The 25,576-nt window shown below is 38.1% G+C and overlaps 1 protein-coding gene and 1 long non-coding RNA gene across 2 annotated transcripts in view; both read left to right on the forward strand.

Annotated features, from left to right (window-relative positions):
- The window catches only part of LOC110589157, a 16,495-nt gene extending 15,061 nt beyond the window's left edge, over positions 1-1,434 (forward strand). The window contains exon 3 of the long non-coding RNA XR_002480871.1: positions 1,397-1,434. This is a non-coding gene — a long non-coding RNA (uncharacterized LOC110589157). The remainder of the gene's footprint in view (positions 1-1,396) is intronic.
- A 446-nt stretch (positions 1,435-1,880) lies between these two features.
- On the forward strand, positions 1,881-25,576 carry LOC110589151 (V-type proton ATPase subunit S1-like protein). Its single transcript, XM_044916927.1, has 7 exons — positions 1,881-1,975; positions 9,324-9,367; positions 9,625-9,686; positions 11,226-11,461; positions 18,285-18,335; positions 21,132-21,372; positions 24,955-25,576. The coding sequence occupies exons 1-7, from the start codon at positions 1,881-1,883 to the stop codon at positions 25,255-25,257; spliced, it is 1,032 nt and encodes a 343-aa protein (XP_044772862.1). The 3' UTR covers positions 25,258-25,576.

A 25,576-nucleotide genomic window follows, 5' to 3' on the forward strand; every position in this document is an offset into this window, starting at 1 on the left:
TTCCTTCCTTCCTTCCTTCCTTCCTTCCTTCCTTCCTTCCTTCCTTCCTTCCTTCCTAATAGCCATCCTGACAGGTGTTAGGTGATATCCCTTTGTGGTTTTGATTCACATTTCCCTGGTGATGAGTGACATTGAGCACCTTTTTATATACATGTTGGTCATTTGTATGTCGTCTTCGGAGAAACGTCTTTTCAAGTCTTTACCCCATTTTTAACTTGAGTAATTTGTGTTCTTTCTGCCACTGAGTTGTAAGAGTACCTTATATATTTTGGAAATGAATGATTTGTTAGATGTATGTTTGGCAAATACTTTCTCTTATTCTGTGGGTTGCCTTTTTTACTGTTGATTGCTTCCTTTGCTGTACAGAAGCTTTTTAGTCTGATGTAGTTGCACTTGTCTGTTTTTGCTTTGGTGTCATATCCATGAAATCATTGCCAAGAACAGTGCCATGAAACTTTTCCCTATGCTTTCTTCTTTTTTTTCTTTTTAAAGATTTTATTTATTTATTTGACAGAGAGCGAGAGAGAGTGCAAATGCACAAGCAGGGGAGCTACAGAAGGAGAGGGAGAAACAGACTCCCCGCTGAGCAAGGAGCCCAACACAGGGCTCCATTCCAGGACCCTGGGAACATGACCTGAGCGGAAGGCAGATGCTTAAAGACTGAGCCAGCCAGGCGCCCCTCCCTTTGCTTTCTTCTAGGTTTTAAGTCTTTAATCTATTTTGAGTTGATTTTTGTGTCTTGTGTGAAATAAGGCTCCAATTTTATTTTTTGCTTGTGGATATCCCAGCACCATTTGTTGATGAGACTGTCCTTTTCCCATTGTGTGTTCTTGGCACCCTTGCTGAAGAGCAGTTAGCTGTGTATGTGTGAATTTATTTCTAGGTGCCTGTATTATGTTCTGTTGATCTATATGTCATTTTTTTAAAAGATTTTATTTATTTATTTATTTGATGGAAAGAGAGAGAGTGAGCGAGAGAGAGAGCGAGCACCCATACAAACAGGGGGAGCCACAGGAGAGGGAGAAGCAGACTCCCGCTGAGCAGGGAGCCCGATGCGGGACTCGATCCCGGGACCCTGGGAGCATGACCTGAGCCGAAGGCAGACGCTTAACCGACTGAGCCACCAGGTGCCCCTATATGTCAGTTTTTAATGGCAATACTATACTGTTTAAATTACTGTAGCTTTACAATATATTTTTAAATCAGGAAGTGTGATACTTCCAGCTTTGTTCTTTCTTAAGGCAGATTTGGCTATTTAGGGCCTCAATATATCTTTGCAACAGTTCTTTGAGCAAAATACTTTTGTCCCCACTCTGCAGATGGGGAAACTAGAGCTGGGAATGCAGTTGAGGGCTGTCTGACTCCAAAGTCAGTGCTCTTTACCATTACATTCCAGATCTCTTAGCACATGGAGAGTCATGAATTTAACAGGAAACTGTGAAATAGGACACATAAGTAAAATTAGGTAAGTTTCAGAGATTTTTACTCATTTATTCACCTGAAAAATGCATGTAGATTTTTGAGGAGAATTTAATAGCTTCCTGAAAAGCAGTATGAGATTCTTATTAAGAGTTAGAGTATCAAAACAATGCTAGTTTCTAAAAAGAGGTTAATTGAAAATCTGCTCCCTAATAATCTTTAATGAATAAGAAACATCCTAAATAGACCCACTGCTTTCACTCTATACTCTAAATTAAGCAGTATCAGGCCCCTCCCTCCACCCTCTCCCATGCATAATATGTCTTTTTATTGGTTGACTATGGTCTTTTTATTGGTTGACTATGTTGTCAGTCACAAGACATGGAAGATTCTGCCTCTGCTCTGTTTGCATTTAAGAATTAACAGATGTGCTTGCTTTGAAGAAACTGATTTATTTCTTGATGGGAAGAAAAATCTTCTTCAGTTTTTCACTTATTTTTTTATGTATAGGATTTTCACTGACTTTGGACCAAATACTTGCCAGGAAGAATGTAAGGTGAGTAATTGCATATTTGTTAATTCAGCGCATCTGTGAACTTCAATTCAAGTGTGAAATTAGATGGTTCTGTAATTTCTTTATATTGTTGCATAGCTATATTTATAATTCAAATCGGATTTATTAAATTAGATCATTCTGTAGCTAACAAAATCATTGAACTAGAGTTTATAAATAAGACATGAAAATACAATCTTTTATAAGAAGCAAGAGTTATTCAAAATGCACAAGAAACATTTGTATTATGTATCAAAGTATGTATCTATGAGAAAATGACTCAAATCAGTGTTCAGGTTTCTTTTATACTTACAAGTAATATTAATTTCATGGTTTTCTCCTGCCATTGTTATGAGAGAAGAGAGCAAGGAAAAATTTAAAAACCTCAGAAATATATAACCTGTCCTTCAAAGAAAAGGTGTTGAATCATTTTAACTGGTAGGGGACGATAATTGCTTGGAGTACATACGCTTAAAACTAACAAGCAAAACTTCTATTCCTGTATCCTTTGTCTTTGGCTCTTTCTTTACCATATAAGGGAAACTATAGAGATTTATCTATAAGGGAAAATATTCAGAATCTGAATAGCAATTAACTTATGTTATATCTCCTAATTGCTCATTATGTGCCATCCCAATAAATACATCAGGGAATTTAGTGTGAACACAAAGGATAGCGCCAAGTAGGATGGTCTGCCAAAACTGTGTTAAAGAATCTTTAAGTCACCAGCTGATAAAAACTATAAGTGCAGGCATTTTCTATTTGTTTCCCCCATTGTTTCTAAATCAGTTAGTGCTTTCCTTCAGGTTCATTTTCAAATAGTAAGAGACCTATACTACTCTTAAGTTATTAAAGCTTAGTAAGGTTTCCTTACTTCATTTGTACAGAGATGACTGATTTGTGTATTACACTGGTAAAATGTACACCAAATACTATAAAAATCCCAGTTATGTTTTTGAAGCAAGGTTAATGGGTTTAAATAATCTCAGCTTCGGAAGGGACCCTAGAAATCACATCAATCAATGATCATTTGAATCTAAAAATATAGCATATTAATTTATTATGAAAGAAACAACAGTTGCTGTTTTATGAATGTCTTTCAAATCATAGATCTGAAATTTAAAATATCTTTCATTTTTATGGGTCAATTCAAGGTTCTTAAGTCTCTAGGAAGGATGATTGTATTTTAAATTAATACTTGTTTCCTAAGCTTAGAGAGAGTAGGGGTCACCACTCTTTCTTTACATATTTCTTCCTCAAATTGGGTTAAAACAATTCCTTTAACAAAAGGAAATATTTTGCCTCTCACACAGTATCCTGTGTGACCTCTCATTTTCTACTTCCCTTTCAGACTTTGCTCGTTCATTAATCTGTTCATTCATTCATGCATGTAGCACATATGTTTTTAATACTTGGTACTTTTAAATAGCTAGGTACTGTGCTAGGTACTGGGTCTACATTGGTGAGCAAAACAGAAATAGTCCCTGCCTTCATGAAGCTTTAATTCTAGTGGAGGAGGTACTCTCATTAGTCAAATGTGAATCATGCTGTGAAAGAAGTGTGGGAGGCTATGAGCACATATAATAGGCGGATCTGAACTGGTCTGAGATAGTAGGAAGAGTGTTCTTAAGGAAGTGACATTTAAGCTGTAATCTATAGCAAAGGGAGGGAGTACCTAGGAGGAGGGGGAAGGGGAGGATAGAGAACATTCTAGGTGGAGGGAACAGCAAGTGCTAAGACTCTTAGAAGAAGGGAACATGAAGCATCGAAGGAGCTGAACTAAAGACTGCTGGTGTAGCTAGAACAGAGAGGGGAAGAGGTCAGATGAGGTGAGCACAGTTAGCAGGTCTTTCAGGGACTCAGAGGCCATGGTGGGAATGTGGTCTTCCTCCTGCACAGAACCATGGCAGAGCTGTTTCAGCTTCACCTTCATGAAGGCATTACTTTGCAGACTCATGATGGACTACAAAAATATGGGACCAGCCACTACAAGCTTCAGGCTCTTGATTACTTTTCAAAGGTATTGCAGAGATCCCTTTTACTGGACAAGGATCGGAATATTTTTAGAGACAATATAGGTTTTGTTTCTTTATTATTTATTTTAAAAAAATTTAACCAGTGTTTCTCAGTTTATTCACATAGATAACTTCAAGCAGTTAATTCTTTACAATCTTACTTTAGTTCAGAGATTATGTAGTGATGTGAAAATGTATATATATATATATTTTTTTTTTAAAGATTTTATTCATTTATTTGTCAGAGAGAGAGAACACAAGCAGGGGGAACGGCAGGCAGGCAGAGGGAGAGAAGCAGGCTCCCCGCTGAGCAAGGAGCCCAATGCGGGGCTCGACACCAGGACCCTGGGATCATGACCTGAGCCGAAGGCAGACGCTCAACTGACTGAGCCACCCAGGTGTCCCGAAATGTATATATATGTTATCTTTGGTTGAGATTATGGTTTCCTATAAAACCTTGTTAATTCAGTCTTGTGGGTATGGGAAAGGCCTATCTAAATTATAGTTCATTTAAAAAAAGAAGTATAGCAGCATTATTGTATGTTCATGACCATAGATTCATTGAAAAGAAAATAAGCCTTTGTTCTCTTCTAAAAACTTTTCATATGTGAACACTTGGAAATTTTTAATGAGTAGAGCAAAGTCTCAAGCCAAGCATATTATCAGTTTGGTAGCTCATCCATCCATCTATCCATCCATGCATGCATGCCTTCATTCATTCATTCATATACTTTTATTCAGGAAACTTTTATTAAACTGTTCTGCTAACTAGATATTTCTAAATGACTTGATAAATTTTCATATTATTTAGATAAAATATCTCATAATTTTCTTTTTTTGTTCATTAAGACATTTTAAAATTGAATACTTAACCCTGTATCATGAAATGTGATTTTTGGATAAATGAAGTTTAAATTAAAGAAATTTTAAAAGTCTATTTGTGTACGATGATATTATTAGAAAGCTTGAAGCTCTTAAGAAGTATTGCCTGGGTATTAATGTTTCTTTCATGCATTCAGTCACTTTGTAACTTGCAGTAACAGAGTTTGAAATTTAAGTAAGATAGAGATCTTTTAGCTAAAGCACATCGCTATTGTAGTTACATGATTACTGATTGGAGCCTCACTTTTGCTGCTCAGGAAATTAAATTTCTTAGTGCTCCTAGGTGTATTTGGGTTCTGAGGACTGATTTATGCTAACCCTACTCACCAGAGACTATCAATCAGAATGCTAATTTATAAATTTTTAAAGGAAGACATCTTTTTTTCTTCTTTTTTTTAGAGACAGAGAAAGAGAGAGAGTGGGGAGGTTGGGAAAGGGTCGAGGGAGAGGGAGAGAGAGAATGTTAGGCAGGCTCTATTCCCAGCGCAGAGCCTGATATTGGGCTCGATCTCACAACCCTGAGATCATGACCTGGGCTGAAATCAAGAGTCAGATGCTTAATTGACTGAGCCACCCAGGTGCCTCAGAAGGCATCTTTTTAAAAAAGAATAAATTAAAAAAAAAATCCATCAAAGTAATGCATATACATGGTTTTAAAAAAATCAGGTGTTACCAAGACACATCATAAATTATCGAAAAAAAAGTGTCTCCCATTTAGTCAGCTTCTCTAGTAACCAACAACTCCAGTTTTCCAGAATCTTACGGTCTCGAACATTAATTTCTCACTCATGTTACCTGTTGATAGCTATTCAGTGGGCTGTTGCAGGCCTGCTCCAGCTGTTTCCCATGTCTTGTCATTCCAAGACCTAGACTGAAAGAGCAGCCCCTGTTTGGGCACACCGTCATCATGGCAGAGAGAAGGGGACAAGGAGGCAGCAGACACATGCAGCACCTCAGAAAGTTTCTGCAGAGCTGGTACATTGTTGCTTCCCCTCATGTTCCTTTGGCTCGACCAAGACACAGAGCTGAGACTTACTGTGGGGCATGAAATACTCTCTACTTACAGGGAGGTACTGCAAAGCATATAGCCAAGGGCAAGGATATATACATCTCGGATTATTTCCAGGGAGTTGGGAACAATCCTACAACCCACAACACTGCCACATTATTTAAATATGTGTAGAGGATTTCTCAATTTACATGTTTTATTTTATTTTTAAAAGATTATTTATCTATTTGAGAGAGAGAATGAGTGAGAGAGAGAGCACGAGCAGGGGGAAGGGGGAGAGGAAGAAGCAGACTTCCCGCCAAACAGGGAGCCTGATGTGGGGACTCTATCCCAGGACCCTGGGACCACGACCTGAGCTGAAGGCAGACGCTTAACCGACTGAGCCACCCAGGCGCCCCTCCAATTTATACATTTTAGACATTGCCTAACAACTTCCTGTTATTGCTGACAAAGTTTTTGCCTCCAACACTGCCTTTACCTTCCTTTTCTTCATCCCCCCACCCATCTAATATATAGTTACATTACTACTTTCAGTTAAATCTGTGCTGGCATCAGTGTGACTGTGCGTGTATTATTCACTGACAAGCAGTTAGCATACTATAAATGTTTCTCTTTTCTTTATACAACTCTTTGCTTTTCTCTTGAGTTAAAAATTATTACCCTTTTTCATTTGCAATATTTAAAAATATATATATTCTTGGGACGCCTGGGTGGCTCAGTCAGTTAAGCGTCTGCCTTTGGCTCAGGTCATGATCCCAGGGTCCTGGAATCGAGCCCCGCATCGGGCTCCCTGCTCTGCAGGAAGCCCGCTTCTCCCTCTCCCACCCCCTCTGCTTGTGTTCCCTCTCTCGCTGTGTCTCTGTCAAATAAATAAATAAAATCTTTAAAAAAAATAAAAAAATATATATTCTTAATTCTTTTCACAAGTCCCCTCATCTAATATGTAGTGTAGCGTCTCAAATCCTTTTACCTAGAGCCCTCCCTCTAGGTCTCCTCTTTGGAGCTCTTTTGTCCTCTCACTGCAATCTGGATCGATGCTCTCTAGGTCTGATATGCAATAGGCATCCTGAAGTTTTTCTTCCTCACCCTTCTAAGTTAGAGCCTCTGTTGATTAGTGCCTGGGTTTCCTCTTTCTTGGTTTCCTCTCACTTTGTTTGAGCACATCCTTCTTTAGCGTCCACGAAAGGGTGTGAGAGATACATTTTCTGAATCCTTGTATGATTCTTGTGTTTGTTTGTTTTTTTCTAATTTCTGGAAACTAATAATACATTTTTTGTATCCAGGCTCTAAAATGTTACAAGTACCTCATCTCACAAATATGACTCAAAATGGATAACAGAGCTAAATGTAAAAGCTAAAACTTTAAAACTTCTAGATAAAGTACAGGAGAAAATTTTGTGATGTTATGTTAAGAAAATGGTTTAGACCCAGCAACATAGACAATAAAAGAAGAAAAACAAATACATTAGACTTTATGAAAATTAAAATGTTTCCATTTTGAAAGTCACCATTAAGAAAATGAAAAAGCAAGACAGAATGGAAGAAAATGTTTTCAATGCAAGTATCGGACACAGGACTTGTATCCATACAGAGAACTCTTTCAACTCAATAAGAAGAGACAGTTAACTTAATTAAAAATGTGATAAAAGATTTAAACACAGAGTTCACATAAGAAAATATATGAATGGTCAATAGGCACAAGGAAAGATGCTAATTCTCGTTAGTCATCAGGGAAATGGAAAAGAAAACTACAATGTGATAGCAACCAATGCCTATGAGAATGGATAAAATTGAACAGATTTACAGTACAATTTATAAAAGAACGTGGAGCCACAGAAAAGCTCATATAGTGAAATTGGCAGTTTTGTTAAAAGTTAAACTTTTACTATATGACTCAGCCATTCTTCTTCTGGGTATCTATTCAAGAGAAACAAAAAAATATTCCACATAAGCCCTGTACACAAATATATTTATATCTTTATTTGTAGTAGCCCCAAACTCGCAACACCATAAATGTCCATCAGTGGATGCCTAGACAGACAAAATGTGGTATATCTGTACAATGAAATACTTCTCAGTAATTAAAAGGAATGAGATATTAATATATATAACAACATCAGAGAATTCCAGTCATTATGTTTAGACTGAAAGAAGCCAAACACTGAAGAATATATATGATTCTATTTATAATTCTAGAAAATTGGGCTATTATTTTAAAAAGTCCTTATCTTTTAGAAATACATACTTAAATCATATTAATTTCTGATATTTCCTTCAAAATAATACCAGAGAGGGGAAATGGGTGAGCTCATAGTTGAAACAAGATTGCTTATACCTTGATAATTACTAAAGCTGGATGGTGGGTACAAGTACATGGGGGTGGGAAGAGGGCTTATGTTTTTCTGTTTATATTTGTATGTGTTTACAATATTCCATGATAAAAAGATGTGTAGATCTTCTAAGTTAGCAGTTTCACTTCTAGGAATTTATCTTAAGGAACTTCTTGGGGGTATGAACAAACAGTCCACAATAAGGTTCAATGTAGTATCGTTTGTTAATTGGAAACAACATAAATACGTAATAGGAATTTGGTTGAATAAATTGATACATTTGTATGATGTAATACCAACATGGAATTCAAAATTATGTCAGAAAATCATGTTGAGCACCGGGTGATGGATGGAATTGTTGAATCACTATATTGTACATCTGAAACTAATATAACACAGTATGTTAACTAACGGGAATTAAAAAGTTAAAAAAATTATGTCAGAAAAATATTACATGAGAAAATATTTGTGATATATTTTTAAGTTGAAAAAAATTTTGCAGGCTCCAAAACAGGATGTTTACACATACCTGTTTTTGAATTTTATAAAAAGTAAATTTATGTGTGTTGTATGTGTACATCTGTATGTGTGTGTGTGTAGAGTGACACACTGGAAGGATATATAATTTATATCCCCATGATTTTCAGAAAAAGTTTTTTGGCAATAGAGTCTGTCTTGTTTTTTAATTAAAAAAATGAATATTTTTGCTTTAATATGGTAACAGTACAATAAGTATAAAACTTCACTGTAAAAGATTTTATTATGTTTCATTATTTATTTCCTTTATTATTTGGTTACTATTTATTTTGGTTAGACCTCAGTGTTTAGTACATTACTTGGTACATGGTAGGCCCTCAATAATAATATTCGGTGGATAAGAATTAGGGTTTATATTTACAAATTAAAAAAAAATTCTGACTTTTTCTTATTTTCTTTGAAGAACATGTATTACTTTTTTAAATCAGAAATTCACTATGAAAAAATGGACAGTTTTGACAGGTAAGTTTCTGTCTTCTCTTGAGATGTAATAAACTGAAATATCCTCCTTAAAACTTCCTATGAAATGTGAAATATAGATATTTGTTCAGCATCTTTTTATTTTTGTTTTTTTCTAGTTTCATCTCTCGAACATCTTCAAATAAAGAAGTGGTTATAAACGGTAAGACCTGTATTTGCCTGTATGATTCCTTGAAGGGTTGAAGAGAAGGGTGTTGTTTGTGTTGGGCTTCACTGAATACTGGTGATTGGGGCAGGAGTCTCACATGTAAAAATCTCTTAAACTGGTGTATTCCAAATTATTTGCCAGAAGAGGCTCAAGCCTGGCATATTTTACGGTGCTTAGCATTTTAGTATCATTCAGGTACATTAATAAATCAGTGACATTTAGCCTTTGTACTCATATCATTTATTTGACAGATCAGCAGAGTAATGGAGACATGAATCCAATCCAGAATTTCACAACAATACCAATCACACAGGTATGGATATGTTAGGAAACTAGGTTGTATCTTTAAAAAAAAATTTTTTAAAACACATTTCAATCAGGTCAGAGCAACTGTGAAAATATGAATAATACTTTTGTTAATAACTAACATTTTTAAGTTTTGGGTGGGGAAATGTATTATAGTAGTCTTCTCGTAAATAAAAAACTAAAGCTATACTTCCTCTTGTATATTTTCATTACAATACTCAGTTTTACTTTAGTTGCTTTCCAGACAGGATCACTATAGTAACAGTTTATCTTTGATTCCTGGTAAGCTTGGATTGCTGCTGCCTATTTAATTTCTCTTTTATCTGTACTAACATTGGAGTAATCGGTATGGACTAGTTGATCCAGGTAAGTAGATCTTCGGTCAGATATTTGTGACTTCTAGAGTCAAGTACTGAAGTGCATTGTCTCGGGCTGCCTCAGGTTTCATAAGATGAAGAATGATGTTAGAAGACCCTGCTAGTTTTTGTATATTACACGATCTGGACAGACTGTCTAAGGCAGTAGCTGCTAGCCACATGGGGCTATTTAAATTTAAATTCAAATGAAATAATGTTAAATAAAATTAAAAATTAATCTCAGTTGCACTGGCCCCATTTCCAGTGCCATGCTAGCTATAGAAAGCCAGTGACGGCTACACGGCACAGTGCAGATATAGAACATACCCAGTGTTCCAGAATGTTCTATAGGATATTAGTGGTCTGGAGAATTAGGCTTGATAGCTAGAAACCTCTTGTTATGTTTGTTTGCTTAACATATTAATTTCTTTATTTTAAAATCTTGCCTTATTTGGGTTCCTATTTTCTGAAGAGATAGATTACTGCCATTAGTTCATGGCATGGTGAATTTTTGTTTTTAATTCCTAGACTTTTTTTTTTTTGAGCAGATTTAGGTTTACAGAAAAAATTGAACAAAATAGAAGGTTACCATATGCTCCCTCAATCCCTCCCCCTCTTGAGTTTCCCCTTTGTTTAACATCTTGTGTTATTGTGGTGTATTTCTTAAAGTTGATGAGCCAATATTGATACATTATTATTAAGTACAGTCCATAGTTTACGTTCAGATTCACTCTTTGTGTTGTACATTTTATAGGTTTTAACAAATGTATAATGATATCTACCTACCATTATGGTATTTTACAGAATAATACTTTCATGGCCCTAAAAATCTGTGCTCCACCTATTCATCCCCACTCTCTCTCCCAGCCTGGAAACTTCTTGAGTCTATATTGCTAATATTATTATTTGCAAAGTCGGCTTTTTTTTTTTTTTTAATAATTTAGTCCTTTCCAATCTGGGTGCTTTGTGGAACTAGGCTTATATACCTTTCAGATATATCTATCAATTTTGGCTTGTTAAATGATTAAGATGGACCCACCTATCATCTCCTTTGTCCCACAGTAACATGGACTCTGGAGTGAGAAAGATGAAAGTTTCAACAGCTTGTAAATTAGTCCCTTTACTCCAAGAAGCCTTTTGTGCCATGGAAACAAACCCGTCTCTTAAATTTTGTTTATTTGGTTAACTAGACTCTCAACTACACTCTGAGCAGACAAGGACATTTAGAAAAAGAACCTTGGAATGCATTCAGCCATCATAGCCCAGTCAATGTCTCCATGGATGGAATTCCCTGCATTCTTTTCTGGGCCAAAGGAATAACAGTAAAATTTAAGAATCAGACCTGGCTGGACCTTACAGATGAAGCTTTTGGCCAGACGGCAGCAGTGGACATTAGCAACTCAAATTGCAGTGAAGAAAGTGCCATGTAAGTTGATTGCTTTGCTGGAGGCCCTTAGGGCGACTGTAGTCTGTTAACTGGGCCGTCAAGTTTTCTGACGATTCAGAAAATGGTACAGGTAGGTTCGTTTGTAGTGAACTTGAAACACATCTCTTATGAAATGTTTAATGTCTAAAATAAAAGAAAAAAAAATTTCCCCCAGCAATTCTCTTGTTACATACCTTGAGGAAAATCAGAGTTGTAAAAGTGAAGGTTTTCCAAATTCATTCTGAAAAATGAACAGGATTCCAGGCTTGGTATCAACTTCAAATGTGAGGTATCATACTACTTTTGTCCTGGCAGGAGGAAATCATGTATCATGGAGCAGAGTCATACATCTTCTAGTGGGTGAAAAAAGAGAAGGCTGACTCTAGCCGGGGCAGATTTCTGATTCGAGGGAGTGTTCTGAAGTTGTGGGACGTTGCCAGTTTGCATATGTGCAAGGGTAGCTTTGAATGGCCATATTTCAGAGAATTCTTTAGGACATTTGTTCAAAATGATTTTAATAATTCCTTTTGATTTGAGATAAGCAGATTAAACAAATATCCCTTTTGAAGAGGAAATCAATTTCCCGTACCTTTCTCTGCTTTCTAGTCATCCAAGCGAAAAGTTTTTGCTTGTATTTGTTTTGGTGGAGGAGGAATAAGTCTGGCATATCCCACTTGCTTTCTATAAATCTCCTTGCTTTCAACATTTGCTGGTATAATGAAAGCTTTTGGAAGATTGTCTGCATTTGTCCTGGCCTGGTTTAGATGGACAGAATGCTTTGTATACTCTGTGCATGTGTGCGCACGTGTGTGTGTGTGGGCGGGGGGGGGGCGGTATTCATTTTATATATTTGGGCTGGAAATACTTTTTTACTCCTGAACTTTACTTTTCATTTAAAAATTATTGATGATGAGTAAAAGTGGATTTTATTAATATTACAAGTTTTAGTGAGTATCTTGCTATTCAGAATGATTATCTCTTATTAGGGAATTAAGGAATTGTGAGTATAAGCATCCAGAGTCCTCCCAGATTTGTTTATTCTGTGGCAGCACAGACTACCAAAGAGACTCCAGCACTGCTGAGAGCTTGGGACTTTTTTCTTGTGCTCTAATTAATTCCCTACAGGGCTCTTTATTTGTGGCCAGCTGCCTGGAGAGAGGCTGATTGCCTGGGGATCATCTTGCCTGTCTGTGGCTGACTGGCACACCTTGATTCCATTTATTCTTACCCCTGGGTATTTGTGGGGAAGATCAGAGCACCACACTTTTTTGCTAGGCTTTAGAAATCTTAATGATCACTGGGAACCCAGAGACAGAAAGAATGAAAACTTGGCTTCTTGTTCTAGTTCTGCCAGTGCAGTGCGCGTTGTGACTTTACAAATAGGAGCCGCCAGGGCGCCTGGGTGGCTCAGATGGTTAAGCGTCTGCCTTCAGCTCAGGTCATGATCCCAGGGTCCTGGGATTGAGTCCCACATCGGGCTCCCGGCTCAGCGGGGAGCCTGCTTCTCCCTCTGACCCTCTCCCCTCTCATGCTGTTTCTCTCTTGCTCGCTCTCTAAAAAATAAAAAAAATAAAATCTTAAAAAAACAAAACAAAACAAAAAAAACAAAACAAATAGGAGCCGCCATAGGATCATCATCTAGGAATGGAGATGATGATATCTATTAATTGTAACAGGCCTGAAGCACTTGCCTTGGACCAAGCACAGTGCGAGGACTTGACAGGCACAATATCTGCTCTTTCTCAGAGTACTGTTGAGTCACAGACTGTTACCATCCAAAATCAAGCCTCCTAGAGGTTAAGAAACTTGATAAGATCACACAGCTTATTTGGTAATAGAGCTGGGGCCTAAAATGTCTTTAACAATGACATTTTACCTTCTCTTTCTTGGTCCTGTCTCATAGCACTGTGAAAATCAAACTGTGAAATGTATGCACGAGAAATATGAGAACTCTTCAAGTGCTACTCGAAGTAGTAGTATTATCTTCCTAACGTACTAACGATAACTAGAGTAAAATAGTGCCTATGCCTGGTTACCTGGTGGAGAGACCTAGGGAAGCTTTGGTTTTCACAATGCACAAAGGAATGATTTGGTGGGACCTGGCTTTCTTCTTGGTCACCACCTACATACTCTACTAGGATGAGTCTTGAGTGAGCAGCATCTACCTCCTGGAGTCCTGTTCAGGCGAGTGTGCGGACATCCTGGACAGCCCACCCATGGGGATGAATGGAAGGCTTCCCAGTACATGAGGCATGCAGGCACCAGATACTGAGACCAGCCCTCATTCCTGTGAATCATGCACATTAGTGAGATGCCTTTGCTGTGCTGGCAAGGAAATCTTAGGTTCTCAAGAACCAGAGAGGGAGTTGCTGAAAGAATAAACCCAAGTAAAGACATAACCATGTAAGGTCAAAAGCACAGATTAAAAAAAGGTGAGCTTGTTTTAGTGCTTGTAAACAAAATGTTCAGGGAAAGGCAAGTTGTTGGCAGACAGATTTGCTATGAAAATCTTTTAAAATAGTGAATATAGAGCATAATCCGAGCTTCTGGGGGTATTTTGAACTTAGGCAATTACAGTCGGAAGAATTCAGTCTCTTTTAAACATGGGAGGTTAGGGCGCTTGGAAGAGTAAAAGCAGCTCTTTTTTGAGTGACTTGTTAGATTGTATTTCTCCTTCGTGTTCCCAGGTTATGGTGCAATGCCTGGCTCTTAGAAGAGTCTCACTGAATCGTTGTTGAATTTGCTTTGTTGAAATCAGGCATGTTCTTTACTCTGCAGCAGAGCATGTTAACAGCTCTCACTGAAGCCAGGACTGCTGGAGAAAGCTCTTGGAGTGTCAGAAGCTTAGAGGCCATTGACCTGCTCCATCAGGAAAAGGGGACAGCAGTTAGGTGGACTCAGTATGGCCTTGCTTTGAGGTTTAGTTCATCAGCTACAGAGTCATTTTATGGATAGCTAAGCTATTCTGATTCCTTGGAAGAAGTAGAGAAATTTCTGTTAAAACAAGTGACCAAACTTGTAAAATACTATTCAAAAAATAAATTTTATTTCTTTAAAGTATTTTAAGTGCTTTGTAATAGGCTATCAGAATAGTCTTAGAGAAAGGCCCTTTTGGAGACCTGCTTTACTGAATAAATTAGCTTATAAAGTGTTCATAAATGAATGCTTCTAAGGTGTCTAAGCTTAACAATGTTAGGAAAAAAAGATAATTCTCTTAGTAACTTTATGTGGTTTATTTTGTAAATACCCTTCCCCTTTCCCCATAAATAGTATGACAATAAATTTCAGCTCAATCACTGACATTTCTGTTTCTTGATAAGTAGGACTAAATAAATGAGATTACATTTGTGTGATGTTTTTTCAAGCTTGTAATTGGACGTTTTATGGCTATCCACTTTTGCTTTTTTGGTTTTATAATGTATGTGGAGGTGTTATAACTTCTAGACATTATAATGTCACATAGCTGCATCATCCTTTCTGTATTTAAATTTTTCACATTTTCTCATTTCAGTTATTTAGCTTTTTTTCGTTCTTATTTTTCAGGCTTATTGAAATGTAAATAAAATACACTCAACTGCCCATATTTAAAGTACACAGTTTGATCAGTTTTGACATTGACATATTTGTGCACCCACAAAACCATTACTACAATCAAAACAGCAAACATTTTCATCACCCTCCAAAGTTCCTTGTGCGCCTTTGTAATCTTTCCCTCCTGCCACTCTGAGCCCTCCAGGTAACCACTGACCTGCTCTCTATAGTTATAGGTGAGTTTGCATTTTCTAGAATTATCTATAAATATAATCATATAGGGGCACCTGGGTGGCTCAGTTGGTTAAATGTCTGACTCTTAGTTTCGGCTCAGGTCATGATCTTGCAGTTGGGGAACTAAGCCCTGCTTGTGCTCAGTGCAGAGTCTGCTTCAGATTCTTTCTCCTTCTCCCTCTGCCCCTCCCTGCTCATACACACTCTCTCTAAAATGTGTAAATAAAATCTTTAATAAATAAGTAAATAAATATAGTCATAGGGTGTATACTCTTTTTTAGTCTGGCTTCTTTCACTTAGCTTGATGATTTTGATATTCTTTGACATTGTTACATGTTTCAAAGTGATGTTTCTTTTTAACTGCTGAGTAGTAAGTACTCCATTATATGGATATACCACAACTTATTTATCCATCCACCTCTTGATGGAAATTTGGTTTTGCTCCAGTTTTTAAATAACTTTCCAAGGAAAGTTGCTTTAAACATTCATGTACAAGGCTTCGTAGGAGTGTATATTTTCATTTTTCTTAAATACCTAGGAGTAGAATGGCTAGATCATATGGTATGTGCATGTTTAGCTTTTTAAGAAACCGCCAAATTGTTTTTTAAAGTCATGGTACCATTTACCTTTCCACCAGCATTGTATGAGGAGGTTCCAGTTGCTTTACATCCTTACTGACACTTGGTATGGTCAATGACTGTAAAGAAAATATTTTGTTTCTGCATAGTTAGCAATTTCTGAACAAATGTTCAAAAGGAATGAAATTTTTCCATTTGCAACGACGCAGTTGGAACTGGAGGGTATTATGCTGAGTGAAATAAGTCAATCAGAGAAAGACATGTATCATATGACCTCACTGATAGAGGAATTCTTAATCTCAGGAAACAAACTGAGGGTTGCTGGAGTGGTGGGGGGTGGGAAGGATAGAGTGACTGGGTGTTAGACATTGGGGAGGGTATGTGCTATGGTGAGAGCTGTGAAGTGTGCAAGACTGTTGAATCACAGACCTGTACCTCTGAAACAAATAATACAGTATATGTTAAAAAAAAAAAAAGAAGAAGATAGCAGGAGGGGAAGAATGAAGGGGGGAAATCAGAGGGGGAGATGAACCATGAGAGACCATGGACTCTGAGAAACAAACTGAGGGTTCTAGAGGGGAGAGGGGTGGGGAGATGGGTTAGCCTGGTGATGGGTATTAAGGAGAGCATGTTCTGCATGGAGCACTGGGTGTTATACGCAAACAATGAATCATGGAACACCACATCAAAAACTAATGATGTAATATATGGTGATTAACATAATAAAAGAAGATGTATATGCATGATATATATGTTTTCTGAAACAATATACAAGGCAATGTAAACTTGAAAATACATCTGAAAAACATAGCCTATAATTTGAAAAAAAAAAAAGAAGTAATGAACCTCAGGACCATGGAAATATTCCAGTGCTTGGAAACCCACAGAGGCTACTTGTCTTCCTCTTAGAGACAATTATTTACATTCATCTTTATGGTGAGCTATTTTTTCCCATCCAGAGGCTGATAAAACTCATCAGCTTACATTGTGAGGTAGGTACCTGGTACTCTTCTCTTTTCACGTGCCAAGGAAAATTTTTGACACTAAGGAAGCAAATGTTTCCCTCTCTTGGGGTTAAGGGGGACCTCTGTCTCTCTTTTATATAAACTCCCAGATTCACAATTTTGGTGTTCCTCACCTGTATTACAAATCCCAGTATGTACAGGATGACATCTGGCTCTCATCCTGTTGCCCAGGCAGAAGAATTGGGTTAAAAGGGGAACCAATGTGGTTATTGCTATGAATTAGTAATACTCTGTCTCACATCCAGGAAATCTCATGTTAACTTTCAGAAAAATGTGAATAAATATGGATATTAAGAGCTTAAGAGTAGGTTCTTTTTTGAGAGCAAAAGTGCGGGGAAAGGACAGAGGGAGAGGGAGAATCCCAAGCAGGCTCCGTTCCCATTGTGGAGCCTGACACGAGGCTTGATCTCACGATCCTGAGATCGCCACCTGAGTGGAAACCAAGAGTTGGGTGCTCAACCAACTCAGCCACCCAGGCGCCCAAAGAGTAGGTTCTTAAAAAAAGTTTTAATTATTTCGATTACTGTACCATGATGCTTTTATCTTATTGTGGTTTTATTTTATATTTTACTGATGACTAATGATGCTGAGCATTTTTTTCATGTATTTATTAACTATATGTATATCTTCCTTTGTGGAGTGCTTGTCTTTTCACCATTTTTAAGTTAAGTTATCTTCTTCTTATTAAGTTGTTAGTTTTATTTATTATATTCTGGATACTAGTTCTTTGTGTATATGTATTGTGAATATTTTCTCTTGTTCTGTGGCTTGCCTTTTTTGTTTTCTTAACACTGTCTTTTTTTTTTCAGATTTTATTTATTTATTTGACAGAGAGAGGGGCAGCAAGAGAGGGAACACAAGCAGGGGGAGTGGGAAAGGGAGAAGCAGGCTTCCTGCAGAGGAGGGAGCCCGATGCGGGGCTCTATTCCACAACCATGGGATCATGCCCTGAGCCAAAGGCAGACGCTTAACAACTGAGCCACCCAGGCGCTCCTTAACACTGTCTTTTGAAGAGTAAAAATTTTGAATTTAATAAACTCCAGTATATCAATTTTTTCTTTATATTTCATACTTCTATACATTTTTAGTTTATTTTTTTAATTAACATATAATGTATCATTGGTTTCAGAGGTAGAGGTCAGTGACTCATCAGTCTTATATAACACCCAGTGCTCATTACATTACATGCCCTCCTTAATGTCCGTCACCCAGTTACCCCATCCCTCCACCTCCGTCCCCTCCAGCAACCCTCAGTTTGTTTCCTATGATTAAGAGTTTATTATGGTTCTATATTTTTTCAAGAAACCATTGGCTAGTCCAAGATTGCAAAATTGCTATATGTTTATTCTATAAGTTTTATTGTTTTAGTTTTTCCATTTTGAGGTGATTTTTTAGTATAGTGTGAAGTAAAGGTTATTTCTATTTTGATGGACTGTGTTGTTTCTGTTTTCTTAGTTTGTCTCTGAAGTTTGGTGATGCTGAAATTCCCAAAGGTCTTGATATAAGGTAGGTATGGATATTACTTTGGAGTGTTATAGGTTCAGCACTTCATATTGGCTCCATATAATTTACTCACTCAACATGTAGTATCAAGGACCCACTATGTGCCAAGCACTGTGACATGTGAAATGCCACATATAACTAACTATGCAAAGTTAGCAATATTATGGTGGGATCCTATAGTAATGATTTCTTTAGTTTCTACCAAAGCATCTGTATAGATTTTCCTTCTTCAGTTGGGACTTAGAAATTACATGAACCTGAAAATGTGATACTCTTTTCCTGTGAGCAAAAAATATATGTAAAGCTCCAAAGCTGAAGCTCTGGTTTGAAGTTATTTTCTATATCGTGCCTTACAGTGAATCACGCTTATCACTTTATAATAACAAAAAAACTCTCTGTTAGCTGAATTTCCCAGCAGATAACCCAGGCCTACATTTTGCTGTGTTAATGTGTGGAAGAATGCATCTGCCAACAGTGGTTTATTCAAGTAGTTAGGAACTGCTCCAGGAGTGGGGACAATGTCAAAGCATTATATTTTTTTTCTTATGAATATAAAATGTTTCTGTTCCTATAGGACCAACCTTTTAGAGGAGATAAACAGCTATGTCTTTAACATTACTTGAAAAAACCAGTAGGATGTGCTAGGACAGTCTTTCCTAAGCTGTGTTCTATGGAACACTTCTGCCCTGTAAAAATATTTATAAGATTCCCCAGGAAAGGGGTTCTGTGGTCAAATATGTTTGAGAAAGACTGCACACCATGTCCTCCTCTTGGAGATTCACAGTATAAATTTGTATATTAAAGTGACTGCGGAGACATGCTTTTAAGGAAGATTGTAGCACTTGGTGACTTTGATTAACCTCTTTTCCTATGTTTACTTTAGAAAGCTCTTTCCTCAGAATATTTGACTACATATCATGGAACCACTAGTGTTTCACTGGTCATAATTTAGAAAATACATGTCATCATCTTTTAGATAAACTTTATAAGGAAAATATAGAATCCCACAAGGTGAACAAGCGTACAAACACAAATATACATATCTGTTTGATAGGAGTAGTTTTTATTCAAATAGCACTTTTTTTTCCCCAAAAGGAAAATAGCTTTATGATTATTATTTTTTTCTTTCGACAAAGGAATGCGGCAGACACTGTCAGTACCCCATCTATGTCACTTTGGGCTTTTTCCATTTGAGAGCACTATACCAGCTCAACTTTGAACTGTCCGCCTTTCTTCGCCTAAAAGCTTCCTTTAGCCAAAGGGGTCCACTGCCTCCCATCCCTACCCAAGCAACTCTCAACCAATGACTGAAAGAAGTGTATAAATACCCCAGCTCCCTCACCCTCAGCCTCAGGTCAGGTAACAAGCATGTGAACTACATTCGTTCCCAGTGGACCCCATGAGCATCAAACTGCACTTGCCCACAGTGGAAACTTGCTTAATAATGCGTCCTTTTGGGGTGTCTTCCATTCCTCTGTCATTTTTCTTTTCTCCATTTGACATATTTTGAATTCCCAAATAAATTTGGGACTACCTCCCCAAATACTTCTTCTCTTCACATCATTGTCTCAGGGTCTGCTTCTCCAGGAGTCCAATACATGACAAGAAAACAAACAAAATCAGGAAATATTTATCTATAAAAAGAACTTGAAAATCATTCATAATTTAATCACCATTTGTAATCATTATTAACATTTGATCTCTGTCCTTCCAGAATTTTTTTTCTACGCAGTCACATGTTTTTTTTTTTTTTTTTTAAAGATTTTATTTATTTGACAGAGAGAGACACAGTGAGAGAGGGAACACAAGCAGGGGGAGTGGGAGAGGGAGAAGCAGGCCTCCCGCAGAGCAGGGAGCCTGATGCGGGGCTCGATCCCAGGACCCTGGGATCATGACCTGCGCTGAAGGCAGATGCTTAATGACTGAGCCACCCAGGCGCCCCCGTTTGTTTGTTTTTTAATGAAAAAATTATCATGGCATATTATAACTTTTTTTTTTCTCAAAGATTTTATTTATTTATTTGACAGAGAGAGACACAGCGAGAGAGGGAACACAAGCAGGGGGAGTGGGAGAGGGAGAAGCAGACTTCCCATGGAGCAGGGAGCCCCATGCGGGGCTAGATCCCAGGACCCTGGGATCATGACCTGAGCCGAAGGCAGACGCTTAACGACTGAGCCACCCAGGCGCCCCTATTATAACTTTTTTATTGCTGGAGAATATTCCATTCTAAAATGGCTAAGAGTAAAGGCTGTAGTCTCAAATTGGATTTGAAGCCCAGCTTCAATACTTAATCTCTGACTAAACTTGCACAAGCCATTTATTTAACCTCTCTGTGTCTTGATTCCTCGCCTGTGAAATGAGGATAATAGTATCTTTCTCATGTTAAGTAAAATACACATAAAGAACATAGAAGGGTGCTTGACACAGTAAAAGCTCTCTTTGGGTTACTTTTGACCATTATTTATTTAGCTAATTCTATATTAGCTTAGCATTTAGTTTTTTCTAAAAACTTTTTTGCAAGAATAAAATCAAGTTTTGATTTAAAAAATGAAATTAAAACAAGCTTTTTGTGTTTTTCTTTTTGAAGGAATTTGTACTGTCCACTTTTGGGGTCCGCCCTGTCCTTTGCTTTCATTCGAACCTATCAGGAGACTCTGGTTCAGCACTAGAAGGAAACTCTCTCAGAGCCAGTTCTGCTACCTGACAAAAGAGGGCGCAATTGCACTGCTCGTACATGACTTCCTGTGTCAGCAAATACCCAAGTGCTTTAGGAGTAATACTGTTTGTAATCATTTTCAGATTCACCCTTACCAATTACAACAAGCTGCACCTCCAGAGCTGGTTTAGTCTGCAGCGAGTCGAGATTATTTTCAATAATTCAATCCAAGCAACTTTTAATGCAACTGGCATCTATGCTCCGTCAAGTTATTCCTACCACTGCCAGCGTGTCAGCAGCCTGCAGCAGTATGATGCCCTCTTGTTGCCCAGCTACACGGATGACATGTCAAGCCTGTGGGAAGTCACTTTTGTTGATTTCCAGGTAATGAACTAAAACATATGCTCAGTGCACCTGTGTATTTGGTGTCAAAGGAACTCAGTGTTTGAAAACACCGGAAATATAGATGTTTCGGGAAAAGAGAGGAATGGTTACCTTTAAAATAATATTGGTATTTTTTTTCTTTATCTTCTAAGTCATGAAATGGAATAGGATAGAATATTTCCTCTCCCTGTGCACTACCCACACCCTACGCACCGCCCCCCGCCCCCCGACTTGCTTTTACAGTCACATTTCTGCAGTCACTAATAATTATCAATGAGGAATGCCAGCAATCTAAGCTGGAGTGAAGCTGTGGCATGAAGCCCAGTGACTGACAGTTCCTGGAGTGAGAGGGCCTTCTGGGGAGAGAAACTGTTGGGAAATTATTTTATTTCCTTCAGGGAGTGGAGCAGTGATTCTATCAGGACAGATAAGAAGTACATCTGTAGCATGAGTGACAGCTTTGGCAGTTAGCACAGGAATGGAACTGTCAGCTAAGGAGTCAAAAATACCCCAGAGATCCTCTTGAAAGTATTTGGGGAAAGGCATGGGGGCGTTAGATGTTTCTTTTCACCACCAGAATCTCAGGCAGAAAGACATCTGTCAACTTCCTCTCTCCTGTTTACCTGTAAAGAAAGCTTCACTCGTTCTTCCAACTCATTGAAATAGACACGGTTTTGCATGTCCCTCTTATGGGCACTTTCCAATCTTTTCCAAATGTAAATGGATTTACTTCTTCTTCCCCCCAGCTTGGAGAGGTGTGCGGTTTGGGGTAGGGAAGGAGCTTGCATTTTGGAGTTTGAAAGAAAGACTTGGTTTCAAATTGCTTGTCAGCTACCTGGGCAAACTACTTTACCCTCTTGATTTCTGGCCTTTCTTTTATGAATGTAAAGAAGTCATGGCCTTATTATGTGGCAACAGCGAGGACTGTGTCAGGCGTGGATTAACAGTAACTACTACTTATGAGTCCCCCGCCCAGTGTGTCAGCACTGTTGTGGTTATTTTACATACTTTGTCTTCAAAACTTATAATGTTGCAAGATTGCTGTTGTTATCCCCGTTTTAAAAATGCAATGACTGAAGTTCTGATGATTACATAATTTTTCAAAGTGATATAACTCGTAAATGGTAGAAGCAGAATTTGAATTCTGCACTGACTTCAGAGGCACTTTATAATATATATATAATGTACATGTATTTATCAATATTTAAAAAGTACATATTATATATATTTCTCTCACTTGCACTTTAAAAAGAGAAGCAGGCACAAAGTAATAACGAAAACAAGGAATAATTCACACGTAATCTTGCCTAATGAGAACAGAGGAATTGACCGATTTATACCTCTTCCTTGTTTCAGAAATGATTTAGGGTGACTTAGAGAAACACTGTAAGAAAACTGACTTTGAAAAATGCACATACCACACCCATTAGGATGGTTATTATAAAAAAACAAGCAAGCCCAAAACAGAAAATAACAGATGTTGGCAAGGATGTGGAGAAATTAGAACCCTTGTACACTGGTTGTGGGAATTTAAAATGGTGTAGCTTCTGTGGAAAATGGTATGGTGGTAGGTCCTCAAAAAATTAAACATAGAATTACCATATGATTCTGGGAATTGGAAATGGAAGCAGGGACTTGAACAGATACCTGTATACCCAGGTTCATAGCAGCATAATTGACAATAACCAAAAGATGAAAACAACCCAAATGTTCATCGATGGATGAATGAAAAAGGCTAGTGTATACATGCGATGGAATATTACTCAGCCTTGAAAAGGGAGGAAATTCAGATACAGGCAATGGCATGAATGAACTTTGATACTATGCTAAGTGAAATGAACAAAAGGACAAATATTTGTATGAATTCACTCATATGAAGTATCTACAGTAGTCCGATTTGGAGAAGAGGGGGGACAGGAGGAATTAGTGTTTAATGGAGTTACAGTTTGCAAGATGAAAAGTTCTGGAGATGGATGATGGTGATGGTTGCATGATAACGTGAATGTACTTAATGCCACTGAACTGTACACCTAAAAATGGTTAAGATTGTAAATTTCATGTTATATATATTTTATGATAAAAAATATAAAACAAAAAAATGGGCAAAGACATGTGGCTTAAGAAAAACAAAGGAAGAACAGATCAATTAGAGCCACTAGCGAGGCTGGTACACAAAACCATAAGACCGTCTGTCTGGTCTGGCTGGAAGCAGCACAGTGATTTCGCCCTGAAGCTTGGGAGCATCCAGGATAAGAAAGAATCGCTCAGTTACATGTTCTTGGGGTTCAGAAGACTATTGGAAGTGTGCTTGTGGGGAGCACATCCATCGCTGGTATAGTACAGCATGTGCTAACATCTGTGACAACAGCCTTACGGTGAACACGGCAGTGGATGTCATGGTGCGCCTTGTTAAAACACCGTTGATGTAAGCACATGGTGGAATGCAAGCTCAGTCCATGCAAGAGGTGGTGGTGATAGTGATTCAGGTATGTATACAGAAGGCTGCATTCCACATAGGTGGCTTTGCCCATCTGATTTATTTTAAGAATAAAGTGTAGCGTGATGCCCCAAGTGTGGCAAAGTGAGATGCCCTTGGTTTGCCATCTGGATACCGGTAAAGTGTAGCAGCATCACAAAGAGTATGTTTATTCAGCTCCAGTTAATTTAATTTTTGCTTCTTAGGAAGCAAAAAGCATTCTTAGGAATGCAGGCTCAGTGTTGCTGGCTCTTCAATTTTTCAATGGAAGCTAGAAGTCTGGATTTTAATAGGAAATTCTCAGGATGTTCAGAACTCTGGGCCTAACAAAACTCACCTGTGGGCTAGATACAGTGTGTTTATAACCAGTAGTCCAGAAAATGGATGGACAAGATGTCCTTCAGGTATTCTCCACAGATACTGTTCTCAAGCAAGTCTTAAGAATTAAATAACAGTCAATGTGAGGACATTGTCTTTGGCTGGAGTTGTGGCATCAAATGAGGCCATCTTTTGTCATTTTATCAAGAGCTTGACTCTTCAGGCACTAGTTTGAAGAGAAGACCACTTTGCCTCTTCATGGAGGAGTGGGCCAAGGATCCAAGAAGCTAGGCCAAGAGTCTCCTTTCGGAGCTGTTTGGATCAGTCTAGTGCACAGACAATTGGGTGGGCAAGGCATCTAAAGTCTATGGCTACAGGCATTTTAACGTTAAAAAATGGCAAAGCACCCACTTAAGTCATAAAAATGAGTTCTCACTTAACGCACTCATGGATAATTCAGTTTTCTGATGTACCCCTTTGAAACTAACTAGGTGACTGAGGTGATATTGTTTAGGATTCTGTTCTAAAAGCCAACTAAGTGTGGGATCTGCCTTCTACAAATGATTGCTCTTATTTAGAGTAGTTACTCTGGGTCAGTCTTGATTTAAAATTGTTTCATTGTCCCCATAAGCACATTCACATTTGTTAGATCATGTGTTCAAATTAATCAGTAAGTATGGGCCCCAGTGTCTTAAATTTGGTTAACCAGGAGTCCAGAACCCTCAGCCCAACTAGAGGTAGACCTTAGGAGAGAAAGAGTATGTCACTTCAGCTCTTTGTCCTGACAGATCCAAGGCTTCACCATCAAGGCAAGGCAGTTTGCCAAGCCCCGAGACTGTGCCTCCTCCTTCTCACCAGCCATTCTGATTGGCCTGGCCATGTCCCTGATCCTGCTGCTGGTGTTGGCCTACGCTCTGCACATGCTCATCTACCTGCGGTATCTGGAGCGGCACTATGATTTCATCACCTCTCCGGCCCACTTCCCCCAGTTGAAAGCTCGAGATGCAGCAGAAGAGAAGGAGCTGCTGAGGAGCCAGGGAGTCGAGTGCTATGAACTGAGAAGCCAACAGATGTGCAAAATTTATGTGTAATAGCGCAGGCCCCTCTTCCTCACAAAGTCCACAGTGGGCTCTGAAAGGAGTTATTTCTGTCTGTCCTCTTTGACTTGTGATATAAAATGTTCACCTCATGGCTTGATTAAAAAAAAATACATGCAAAAAATACATTTTGGAGCATCCGCTGGCCTACGTAGAGAGATTTGAGGCAATGAAAAAGTCCCAGGAACCCCACAGAGATAAATACGATTGTTGCCCTAAAACTACTTGGAAGTTAGGAAGACAGAAAAAACCATTGATGCCATTAAGAGAGGGGAAAACATACTTGGTCCTCGTTGCTTGTGCCAGTTCAGAT

Source organism: Neomonachus schauinslandi, chromosome 7 (genome assembly GCF_002201575.2).
Source record: "Neomonachus schauinslandi chromosome 7, ASM220157v2, whole genome shotgun sequence".
NCBI classification, from domain to species: domain Eukaryota; kingdom Metazoa; phylum Chordata; class Mammalia; order Carnivora; family Phocidae; genus Neomonachus; species Neomonachus schauinslandi.

Coding starts and splice junctions, on each gene's coding strand:
- LOC110589151 (XM_044916927.1), top strand. CDS start 1,881: ATGGGAAGAAAAATCTTCTTCAGTTTTTCACTTATTTTTTTATGTATA. Junction 9,368..9,624: donor TAAAGAAGTGGTTATAAACG/GTAAGACCTGTA, acceptor TTTATTTGACAG/ATCAGCAGAGTAATGGAGAC. Junction 21,373..24,954: donor TCACTTTTGTTGATTTCCAG/GTAATGAACTAA, acceptor TTGTCCTGACAG/ATCCAAGGCTTCACCATCAA.